Source organism: Apis cerana, linkage group LG3, assembly GCF_029169275.1.
Source record: "Apis cerana isolate GH-2021 linkage group LG3, AcerK_1.0, whole genome shotgun sequence".
Lineage (NCBI taxonomy): Eukaryota > Metazoa > Arthropoda > Insecta > Hymenoptera > Apidae > Apis > Apis cerana.
In genome coordinates this window covers 8,528,293-8,540,018 of record NC_083854.1, presented here as the reverse complement: position 1 = coordinate 8,540,018, position 11,726 = coordinate 8,528,293, and the positions used below count along the sequence as shown (strand labels likewise).

Below are 11,726 nucleotides of genomic sequence, written 5' to 3'. Positions count from 1 at the left end.
AATAAATACTATATGAAATATTAATATTCGTTATAATTACAATATAGCGAAAACATAAAATTTATATTTTTGAAGAAAAAAACTTTTAAAAATATTTTCTTTTAAATAACATTTTCTATAATTGTAAGTGAAATATTTTTTCATATAATTATTTTTGTAACTGTCATAATTTTTTTTTAATTATTTATCGAACGAGTATATTATAGTATATATATCGATAAAATATTTACGATATAAGCAATGGCCGAACTATGGCGCGCTAAATTGATCGTACATCTTTATGATCCATATAATACCTCATTTATGAATTGCTCAAAAAAATCTTATTCCTTTCTATTGTCATAATCAATAGAATTAAATTTCAAGATTATTTAAACAAATAACATCAAATATTTTTCATAATGTGATATAATGAATTATCGAAAAATATATATCATATTCAAATATTTATTGAAACACATCGGCGCAGTAAATCAATGGCGCAGCTTCATAGCGCATGTGACAATTCGCGGAGTCTGGAGTATCAGTAGGAGTCAGATATCTCTCCCTTCTCACAGGGATGCTCACAAAAGAGAGTTAAGCCAGTGTACATACCGTGACTACCTAATATATAAGCGGAACGGTAACAGGTGACAGACCAGGAACACGTTTTATCGAAAAGAATTAGAATATTAAAATGAAGGAGCAGGAGGCAACAGGAACCTGTCAAAAGAAACCAACGAAATTGCGAAATCTCATTTACAAGACTGAAGCTTTTGATTCTTTGCACACTGGAAATGCAGAGGTAATGAAAGAAATTTTTGAAATTCTTTTTTTCGATTTATTTTTTTATTTTTAATTTTTATTATTTTATATATTTTATGTACATAGAAATTTTCATTTAAAAATTTTAATGTTTAATATTACATATTATTGAATATTATTGAATAATATAAGAGTTCGAATAAAACTGCGAATATAGACAAATTTGTAATAGAATAAATCTATTATCGAAAATTCGTTTCGGTGATACAATTGTATGATACATATACATAATATATATTTTTTTTCGAATAATTGGAATAATGAATTTTAAAACAATTGAAGGAAGTGTATACTTGGAATGAAAGAAACTATAGAATAATAAAAAATATTTTTATTTATATCCAATTTATATTATAATCTTTTATAAGATTAAAAATGTCTATGGTTAAAAGTTAAAATTTAAATATATGTCCATATTTTAATTAGCGTAATAATAATGATGTTATAATTTGAATGTAGTTGTAATTGGTAACATGTTAAATTATTTTATTTAAATAAATGAAATATTATTATCAAAAAATTTTACAGATAATTAAGAAAATATAATTAAGAAGATATAAAATTTTGTGAAATTAAAAAATATTGTATTAATTTTATCTCAGTCTTATCTTTTCTTTAGAAAACATTGTGCTCTGGTCAAGTATGTCTTGGTAGTGTTATGCAACTACCAATTCATGGTACAGAGTCTCGATCAAAAGAAGAAATTCTTTTACATGCGAAAGATTTTCTCGAACAATACTTTTCTTCTATTAGAAGGTAAAAAACATTTAAAACATATTTTTATATATAACTAAATATATTTTTATCATTTTCTATTAAATATGTTAAATATTATTTATTTTTTTAAAAAATAGATTAAATAGCGAAGCACATCGTATTCGTTGGGAAAGTGTACAAAAAGAAGTCACAGTTACTGGTACTTATCAATTAACTGAAACAGAATTAGTTTTTGGAGCGAAGGTAGCATGGCGTAATGCCACAAGATGCATTGGTCGTATTCAGTGGTCTAAATTACAGGTATGTAACAATTTAAATTTATATTTATTATATTATTTATTATATATTAAAGTATATATAAAGTATATATATCTGAAAATCTAAATTAAAAAAATTAAAAATATATTCAATAATTTTTCTTATTATAAACTTTAATATTTTTTCATTAATATAAAAATAAAAATGAATAAAGAAAAATATTACAATTATCTGAAAGCAAATCTCGATTACTTCTCTTTTCTTTCCAGTTCACATGTAAAATTAAATATCATTCTTCAAGTTTATAATCTTCAATTATAGGTATTTGATTGCCGTTATGTCACAACAACTAGTGGCATGTTTGAAGCTTTATGCAATCATATTAAATATAGCACAAACAAAGGAAATATTAGGTAATTAAATAATAAAAATATTTTTCATTCAATATTATTATTGCGTAATGTTACTATTTTATTTGATTTTCAGATCTGCAATAACAATATTTCCGCAACGTACGGATGGAAAACATGATTATAGGGTGTGGAATCATCAACTAATAAGTTATGCAGGATATAAAAATCCAGACGGTACTATAATCGGCGATCCTGCAAATATTGAATTCACTGAGGTAAAATAATTCTTTTCAATTCTTTTGTTATTTTTAATTTCAAAATTATTATACAATTTATTATTTTCACAGCTATGTATGAAATTAGGTTGGAAAAGTGCACGTACTCGTTTTGATATATTACCATTGATATTATCGGCAAATGGTCATGATCCTGATTATTTCGACATTCCAAATGAACTTGTTTTAGAAGTACCTCTTAGTCATCCAACGTAAGTATTTCTGTTCGTTATTTTTAGATCATTCATTAATTTTTATTTATTTATCGTAGATATGATTGGTTTGAAAAGTTAGAATTAAAATGGTTCGCAGTTCCTGCTGTATCTGGAATGGTATTTGATTGCGGAGGATTAGAATTTACAGCCGCACCATTCAATGGATGGTATATGAGTACTGAAATTGGATCGAGAGATTTATGCGATGTTCAACGATACAATTTATTAGAGGTATATTTTTCTACAATTTTAATATTAATTATAAAAAAAATAAATATATTAAAATAAATTTTACTTATAGACAATTGCAACTCATATGGGATTAGATACAAGAACATCTACTTCATTATGGAAAGACAAAGCTATGATAGAAGCTAATGTCGCTGTTTTGCATAGTTTTCAGGTATATACGAAATATCTTTATTCAAAAATTTCTTATAAATAATAATGACAAACTTTTGAAATTTTTTTAGATGAAAAATGTAACAATTGTAGATCATCATACGGCTTCAGAATCTTTTATGAAACATTATGAAAATGAAATGCGATTAAGAAATGGATGTCCAGCTGATTGGCTATGGATAGTACCACCGATATCGGGATCAGCTACACCTGTATTCCATCAAGAAATGGCTCTTTATTATTTAAAACCGTCATATGATGCTCAGGTTCTTACAAATAAATTATATATAATACAATATGTATAGATAATAAAAATTTATTACATATATTACATACACAATTTTTGTATTTCCATATAATTATTATAGGAACCTGCTTGGAAAACACATGTTTGGAAAAAAGGTCGTGATAAGAAATCAACTTCTAAAAAGCCAAGACGAAAATTTCATTTTAAACAAATTGCAAGGTAAATCATCATAAATATATAAAAAGAAAGAAAAATAAATTTACAAAATTTACAAATAATATTAATTAATAATTTTAGAGCAGTAAAATTTACATCTAAATTATTTGGAAGAGCTTTATCTCGAAGAATAAAAGCTACAGTATTATTTGCCACGGAAACTGGTACATCACAAATGTACGCTGAAAAACTTAGCGAATTATTAGGACACGCTTTCCATTCGCAGGTATTTGATTATTTAATTATATAATTAAATATATTTAAATGTTATAGAAATTTTAAATTCCATTAATCAATCTTTAAAAAATAATGAAAAATATTTGAAACTTTTAATTTTAGGTACTTTCCATGTCAGATTATGATATTAGTAATATAGAACACGAAGCTTTATTATTAGTTATAACATCTACTTTCGGAAATGGAGATCCTCCTGAAAATGGCGAAGTAAATTTATTATTTTTTATTTTAATTATTTAAAATTTATATTATTATTATTAAAATTTGAATAATTTTATATAAATTTTATTTTTTAGGCTTTCGCACAAAATTTATATGCAATGAAAATGAATGAAACATACATTAATAGTGGCAATAAGATAAGGTATTATAATTTTAATATAATAAAATTCATAAATTATATTATAATTATTTATATTGTAATTATAGTTTGGCAACTTCAAAATCGTTTATTAAAGCAAATAGTCAAACAGAAGTAAGCAATTCAAAAAAACTGGATAGATTGGATTCTCTTCGGGGTTCAACCACAGATTCTCAAACAGAAGATACTTTTGGTCCTTTGAGCAATGTTAGGTATATTATTGAATATATTTATTTATAATTAATTTATAAATATGAAATGAAATTTCTAATTTCTTTCTTCAGATTTGCTGTTTTTGCATTGGGATCATCAGCATATCCAAATTTTTGTGCATTTGGTCGTTATGTAGATAATTTATTAGGTGAATTAGGTGGAGAACGACTGTTAAAATTGGCACAAGGAGATGAAATGTGTGGACAAGAACAAGCTTTTCGAAAATGGGCAGCCGATACTTTTGCTGTTCGTATCTTATCTGTAATTATTCATATTTATTATAAAATATTTTTTTAAAATTTCTTGTAATTTTCAGGTTGCATGTGAAACTTTCTGTTTAGATGATGATGATACTTTGCTTGAAGTTGCCTTATCTTTAGGATCAGAAGCTTTATCAGCAGCAACTGTTCGTTTTATAGAAGCTGAATCCCAACCAATTGGCAAAGGTATATTTATTCATAGTTATTAATTACATTTTTATTTTATAATTGCAATATTTCAGCTTTAAGCAAATGTCACAACAGAAACGTAACTACTTGTAATATGTTTCGAAAAACAAATTTAAGCGGTGATTCATCGAGGTAATTATATGAAAATTGTAAATAAATAACAGTTTCATGATAATAATATAATAAACTTAACTTTATATTTTTATCTTTTATAGTGGAACTACGTTACTCTTAGAACTCGATGATATAGCAAGTATGGAAATATTATATAAACCTGGTGATCATTTGGGAGTTTTTGCATGTAATAGATCAGAATTAGTAGAGGCAATTTTAAAACGAGTACAAACTCCTTTTGATCCAGATGTACCAATTGAATTACAAATACAAAAACAATCTCATACTCCTAATGGTTTGTTTTTTTTTTAATACTATTGAAATTGCTGTATTATTATTATTGAATTCATTTTTTATTATCATTTTTTTTTTTTTGTATATAGGAATCGTAAAAACATGGATAGCACATGATAGATATCTACCTAATTCCTTGAGAATATTATTAAAAAGATTTTTAGATATCACTACACCACCAACGCCGAATCTTCTTAGATATTTTGCATCCATTGCTACAAATCCAAAAGAACAAGCTCAACTCAATCTTTTAGCTTCTGTAAATATTTAATTAATTAATTAATTTTAACTAATTTTCAACTTAATTTTAATTTCTACTAAAAAATTTAATTATGATTGTTAAAAATTATTGAAAAAAATATGAAATTTTAATAATTTTCTTTTATAAAAAGGATCCAGCAGTTTATGAGGATTGGAGACATTGGAAATTTCCTAATTTAGTAGAAGTATTGGATGAATTTCCATCCGTAAGACCTTTTGCACCATTATTATTACTTCATTTAACTCCTTTGCAACCAAGATTTTATAGTATATCTTCGTCTCCGGATGTACATCAAGGACAAATACATCTTACTGTTGCTGTTGTTCAATACAAAACACAAGGTAATTCTTACTTTTAAATTATATAATATATTTTTAAACTATAAGATAATTTTTTTATTTAAAAATAAAATTATTTTTAAAAAATTAGATGGTTTTGGACCAATCCATTATGGAGTTTGTTCCAATTATTTACGTGAGATATCAGATGGAGAACCTTTATATGTATTTGTACGTAGGTAAGTTTTTGTTTTTAAAACTAAATTTTAATAATTGAATATATACAAAATTTCTTCTAGATTTTCTTTTATTTATTTTATTTAGTGCACCTAATTTTTATATGCCATCCGAACCAAAAGCACCAATGATATTAGTCGGACCAGGAACAGGAATTGCTCCATTTCGTGGTTTTTGGCATCACCGTCTCGCAGAAATAAAGCGCCGACCAGGTATAATCTGTTATATACTATGATTTATTAAAATAAATCTTGATATTAATTATAATCATTTATAAATAAAATTTATAGATCTTGAATATGGAAAAGTCTGGTTATTTTTTGGTTGTCGTCAAAGAAATTTAGATTTATATAGACAGGAGAAAGAAGAAATGCTAGAACTTGGCGTTTTAGATAAGATCTTCTTAGCTCTTTCACGAGAATCTGGTTTCAAAAAGGTTATAACTCAAAATGTTTTTTAAATAATTTATAATATTATTTTGTTATACTTGAAATATCATTATACATAATTTTAATAGACATATGTACAAGATTTAATTCAAGCGGAAGCTTCACAAATTTATGATATGTTAGTGTATGAAGGAGGTCATTTTTACGTTTGTGGTGATTGTACAATGGCAGAAGACGTTTATCAAACTTTGAAACATATTATACAAACTCATGGTGAAATGACAGATAAACAAGTTGAAGCATATATGTTATCACTACGTGTAAGTTATATAATTAATTAATAATATAATATATTATTTTTTATATTAATTTATTTATATTAATTTATATTAATTTATCATTAAATATATTTTTTAATTTTTTATATAATATAATATTTTATATAATATTTTTAGGATGAAAATCGTTATCATGAAGATATATTTGGTATCACTTTAAGAACGGCAGAAGTACATAATAGATCAAGAGAAACAGCAAGAAATAGAATGGCTGCCGAACCTTAAATTTTATTCTGGTTAACATTTAAAAAATTTTGAACGATTTTATAAATAATTTTCAATTACAAGTATCATAAATTAAATTAAAATATCTAGGTATCCTCAATTTCCAACATATTACATTATTGTACGATTTATTATGATTATTATATGATTATTATAATATGTAAGTTTCTAGTATCATATGTATATATATTTTTTATGATATTAATGGTTGAATGATTATTTAGATATAATATTAAGATTAATATATCTTTGGCTTTAGCCTTCAGATTAAAAAAATAAAATTACATATCTAAATAATCTTACCATAAAATTAATTAATATCTCAATAAACTCATTTTAGCAATAATGTATTATTAGAAAGATATAAAGAACAAAGATATAAAACATGATATAAAATGATGTAACATAAAATTGAATATATTCGATTAATGGATTTTAATATATTATATTTTATCTTCACATATGAATGTATATAAAGTTATTAAATGAAATATATTAAAAGGAATTTGAATTTTATTTATAGTAAAACATATTCGATATTTATAAAAGATTCCATTATTTTATTAAATAATTTGGATAGCTATTTATTTGTTTCTATTTAATCAAATATAAGTTTCTATGTAATCATAATAAACGAAAAATATATATGACTACTTTCATATTTTTCTTTTATTTATATAGCAGTTTCAAGATCAGGTTTTTGTTTCTGACTGATATTAGATAATAATTTTTTTATTTCTGCAATTGCCTTTCCAGGGTTCAAACCCTATTTAAAAGAAAAATATTAATTTTTAATTGAGAAAGAAATTATATTTTTCAAATTATTTAAATACTTACTTTTGGACAAGTACGAGTACAATTCATAATTGTATGACAACGATATACTGAATATGGATCTCGTAATTTTGCAAGACGTTCCTTTGCTTTACTATCACGCGAATCAATAATCCATCTGTAAGCCTGCATAAGTACAGCAGGTCCTAAATATTTATCACCATTCCACCAATATGATGGACAAGAAGTACTGCAGCAAGCACATAAGATGCATTCATAGAGACCATCCTACATTATAAAGAAATATATTACTATATTATTAATGTTAATTATATAATTATTTTATTAAATAGTAAAATAAAAAATATAAATTTTATTAATTTTAATAATAATTTTTAATTTAGTTACCAATTTTTTACGATCTTCAACGCTTTGTAAATATTGCTTGGCACCAGTCTCCTTTGCATCACCACGTTGCAACCATGGTTGTATACTTTTATACTGATTATAAAAGTTATTTAAATCGGGCACTAAATCTTTTACTATATACATATGTGGTAATGGATAAATTTTACTAGTTGAATTTAAATTAGTATCAATTTTGCTAAAATAACAATGATTTATATTTTAATATGATAATTCTCTGACTTGAAAACTTCATGAAATTGAAATATACCTTATACATGCTAATGTGTTTGTACCACCAATATTCATAGCACAGGAACCACAAATGCCTTCACGACAAGAACGACGAAAGGTTAAAGTTGGATCAATTTCATTCTTAATTTTAATCAATGCATCCAAAACCATAGGACCACAACTATAATAGTTTTTAAATTAAATAAATTTAAAGTAATACAAAATCATTAAAAAATTATTAAAAAAATAATTTTTAAAATAACTTTTAAAATAAACTTACGTATTTAGATCAACTTTATATTCTTGCATATATGGTTTTTCATCAGGTTTGTCTGGATTCCAACGATATACAGCAAAACTTTTTAATTTAGCTTCAGCTGCATTTTGATTTGCAGATATATGAAATCCTCTAACCTAAATCAATAAAAACTAATATAAAAATGAACTTAAATAAATTGACTAATATAAATTATGTAAAAAGAATTTAATTTAGAATTTAATAGATATATATTTAGATTAAATATTTAATTATTTATTGTTGATTATAAACTATGCATTGAAATACAACAATTTTCTTAAAGATATATTTAATTAAATTTATATATATATTATATAAATACATTATAATGATATACCTAATTAATTCAATTAAATAAATTATTTATCAATAAAATAAAAAATTATTTTTATATTTATAATTATATATTTATAACTTATACAATTATATGTATTAAAGAAAAAAAAGTAACATTCAAAATAAAAATATTAAGTGGCATTGTTCAATTAATCATTGTTTTAATTAATTGTTAAAATGTCAAAATATATAAACGAAAAACAATTGAATTGATATCATTAATAGAATAGATTAAAGTTAGATTTCGTTATAGATTTATACAATATTTTAAAATATGAAATCAACAAATAATTCTAAGAAAATATAATTTTTTAATCATCAAAGTTTCGGTTTTTCCTAATACTTACTTGCCGAAATACATTTCTGCAAGCTTGAGGTGTGATGCCAGCCATTTTTTAAAAATGAATTAAGATAAAGACATTTGCAGTACCTATGTTATGTAAGTTATACACGTGAGGATGTACCAATCTAATTGTAATCTTTGCTTACGTAGAATTTTTTTTGAACCACTGTCAAATTCTATATTAATATTAATAACGTATGAAAGAATTATTTAAAATAATTATTTGTAATTTATTTAATAAATATATTTTTTTATTTATTAAATAATATTTACATTATACAATCAATATTTTTTCAATAATATAATTGATACTTTAACTGAAATATAGATTTATTTTAGTATGTAAAATGTTATACATTTTATATACTATTTTAACTTTTAATTATAAACATATCTTATTATTTTTAAATAAATTTATAATTACTCTTTGTCATACATATTTTTGTATGCTTTTACTTTATAAATATTTTAAAAAGTTTATTCATATTTTTTAATATAAATACTTAATTAAAATTTAGGCATTTAAATATATTTTAAATTTAGGCATTGTTTTAAAATTAAAACAACGAAATGTATTTGTAAAAATTGATAATGCTCAACGTTTTCGTATACATATATAGAGATGATATATATATAAATATATATAAATTTTATTAATATTACACAAAACGGAATTATTAAATTGTAACATCATGTATAGGTAATATATTCTTTCGATTGTAATTATTTAAATTTCCTATATGTATATGTAAATAATATAAATTTTATATTATTTATATGTATAGGTTATGTTTCATATTTTTTCATTATTACTTTATCATATTTAAAAATTGATTTTTCTAAAATTATTTTAAATAAACTTATTATTGCTAAACAATATAGATTAAATATATTCTAAAAATAAAAATCAATATTGTAATTAAATAAAAAAATTATTACAATACATAACCTAATAACAAATATATACATATATATATTTTTTATTTGAAAGCGCTTTTAAATATTTTTATGTAAATATATTTTTATAAAAATTTTTAACAAATGAAGCATATAATTTATATATATATAATTAATAAATATGCTACGAATATTTCAATTAATACCATGGAATTATTTATATATTCAAAGAATTTATCAATAATTTATAATTGAATTTTAAATCAAAAAAGTAATACTATTTTCAGACGTATTTTATTATTTGAAAGCGCAATATTTCAAAATAAGTGCAATTTTAATAAACAATATATAGAACGAATGTATATGGCTGATATTTTGAAAACAAAAGAATATGAAGGTCGTAAATTAATAGGGTGAGTCTAAAAATGAATAATTTTTCATGAATGAATAGAAAATATTTTAAAAAATTGTTTATAACGCAGATTTTCAATGGATCAAATATACAGTGTTGTAGCTGATGTACAAAATTATAAAGAGTTTGTTCCATTTTGTAAAAAATCCGATGTTATATTCAAAAGTGATGATATGCTCAAAGCTAATCTGGTAATAGGTTTCCCACCTATAAATGAAAGTTATACATCAATAGTAACGACAATGCGTCCACATTTAGTAAAAGCTGAATGTTCAGATGGTAGATTATTTAATCATTTAAATACATTATGGCTTTTCAGTCCAGGATTAAAAAATAATGCTCAAACCTGCGTTATTGATTTTTCTTTATCATTTGAATTTAAGTCGATTATTTATTCACATTTATCAAATTTGTTTTTTAATGAAATCGTGAGACAAATGGAAAATGCTTTTATTGATGAAGCCAAACGTAGATATGGAAGACCATGTATAAAAACAGTACGATTAGAAAGATGATATATAATTATATTAAATTAATAATAAATAATAATTAACAAATTAAAATATTCAAAATATTGTAATTTATAAATAAAAAAAATAGTTTTAAACATTTTTCTTTTTCAATTTTATATAACTTTCTCAAATTAAATATTTAATAATTTTTTAAACATTTTCCTTTTTCAAATTTATATAAATTTTTTTCAAACTATAAATTGTAATACACACACACACACACACACACACACACACACACACACACATATAATACACATACATATATAGTTATAAATTATAATTTTATAATTATAATAATTTTTCGAAATATTTAATATAATTATACTGTGGCAATTTAATATATTACGTATACATTATTTAATATTATTATATACATATATTATTTAATACATTACTTAAGTATGTACTTATATATAATCTATAATAAAATTATTGCAAATTCTTTTCATATAACATAATAATTTATATTTATATATTATATATGTTTATGTTATTTATTAATTTGTAAATTAAAAACTCAAGTATTTGAAAAATAAATTATTATAATTAATTAAGTTATTGTTATTTAATAATTTAATTTTCTTTAATTTTTAATAATTTTCTAATTCTTTAATTTTTAGGTATTAGT

At 22.5% G+C, this 11,726-nt stretch overlaps 3 protein-coding genes across 5 annotated transcripts; 2 read left to right on the top strand and 1 right to left on the bottom strand.

The window, feature by feature from the left end:
- The first annotated feature begins 517 nt into the window (after window positions 1-517).
- LOC107998213 (nitric oxide synthase, salivary gland) lies at window positions 518-7,389 on the top strand. 3 transcript variants are annotated; one of them, XM_017057374.3, is made up of 25 exons: window positions 520-784; window positions 1,424-1,560; window positions 1,659-1,821; window positions 2,101-2,192; window positions 2,266-2,407; window positions 2,480-2,619; window positions 2,679-2,853; window positions 2,924-3,025; window positions 3,096-3,290; window positions 3,393-3,490; window positions 3,569-3,713; window positions 3,827-3,931; window positions 4,021-4,088; window positions 4,154-4,297; window positions 4,370-4,544; window positions 4,615-4,744; window positions 4,801-4,879; window positions 4,963-5,156; window positions 5,245-5,414; window positions 5,548-5,758; window positions 5,847-5,934; window positions 6,020-6,144; window positions 6,223-6,368; window positions 6,450-6,641; window positions 6,777-7,389. In XM_017057374.3, the coding sequence occupies exons 1-25, from the start codon at window positions 677-679 to the stop codon at window positions 6,882-6,884; spliced, it is 3,432 nt and encodes a 1,143-aa protein (XP_016912863.1). In that variant the 5' UTR covers window positions 520-676; the 3' UTR covers window positions 6,885-7,389. The 3 variants fall into 3 exon arrangements, with proteins under 3 accessions (XP_061928649.1, XP_016912863.1, XP_061928648.1); XM_062072664.1 differs by lacking the exons at window positions 520-784; window positions 1,424-1,560 and having other exon boundaries at window positions 1,682-1,821; window positions 2,049-2,192; XM_062072665.1 differs by lacking the exons at window positions 6,223-6,368; window positions 6,450-6,641; window positions 6,777-7,389 and having other exon boundaries at window positions 518-784; window positions 5,995-6,061.
- Window positions 7,390-7,423: 34 nt separating this feature from the next.
- On the bottom strand, window positions 7,424-9,417 carry LOC107998211 (succinate dehydrogenase [ubiquinone] iron-sulfur subunit, mitochondrial). The gene is made up of 6 exons (XM_017057371.3): window positions 9,279-9,417; window positions 8,578-8,711; window positions 8,335-8,478; window positions 8,067-8,262; window positions 7,722-7,946; window positions 7,424-7,650 (listed from the first exon to the last, which is right to left on the bottom strand). Exons 1-6 carry the CDS (start codon window positions 9,321-9,323, stop codon window positions 7,558-7,560), a joined length of 837 nt encoding a protein of 278 aa, XP_016912860.1. The 5' UTR covers window positions 9,324-9,417; the 3' UTR covers window positions 7,424-7,557.
- LOC107998212 (coenzyme Q-binding protein COQ10 homolog B, mitochondrial) lies at window positions 9,371-11,652 on the top strand. The gene is made up of 4 exons (XM_017057372.3): window positions 9,371-9,469; window positions 9,818-9,974; window positions 10,459-10,584; window positions 10,654-11,652. Exons 2-4 carry the CDS (start codon window positions 9,967-9,969, stop codon window positions 11,096-11,098), a joined length of 579 nt encoding a protein of 192 aa, XP_016912861.1. The 5' UTR covers window positions 9,371-9,469; window positions 9,818-9,966; the 3' UTR covers window positions 11,099-11,652.
- Window positions 11,653-11,726: the final 74 nt, after the last annotated feature.

Coding starts and splice junctions, on each gene's coding strand:
- LOC107998213 (XM_017057374.3), top strand. CDS start 677: ATGAAGGAGCAGGAGGCAACAGGAACCTGTCAAAAGAAACCAACGAAA. Junction 2,620..2,678: donor GTACCTCTTAGTCATCCAAC/GTAAGTATTTCT, acceptor TATTTATCGTAG/ATATGATTGGTTTGAAAAGT. Junction 5,157..5,244: donor ACAATCTCATACTCCTAATG/GTTTGTTTTTTT, acceptor TTTTGTATATAG/GAATCGTAAAAACATGGATA.
- LOC107998211 (XM_017057371.3), bottom strand. CDS start 9,323: ATGGCTGGCATCACACCTCAAGCTTGCAGAAATGTATTTCGGCAA. Junction 8,712..9,278: donor GCAGAAATGTATTTCGGCAA/GTAAGTATTAGG, acceptor TTATTGATTTAG/GTTAGAGGATTTCATATATC. Junction 8,479..8,577: donor TATAAAGTTGATCTAAATAC/GTAAGTTTATTT, acceptor AAACTATTATAG/TTGTGGTCCTATGGTTTTGG.
- LOC107998212 (XM_017057372.3), top strand. Junction 10,585..10,653: donor GAAGGTCGTAAATTAATAGG/GTGAGTCTAAAA, acceptor TTTATAACGCAG/ATTTTCAATGGATCAAATAT.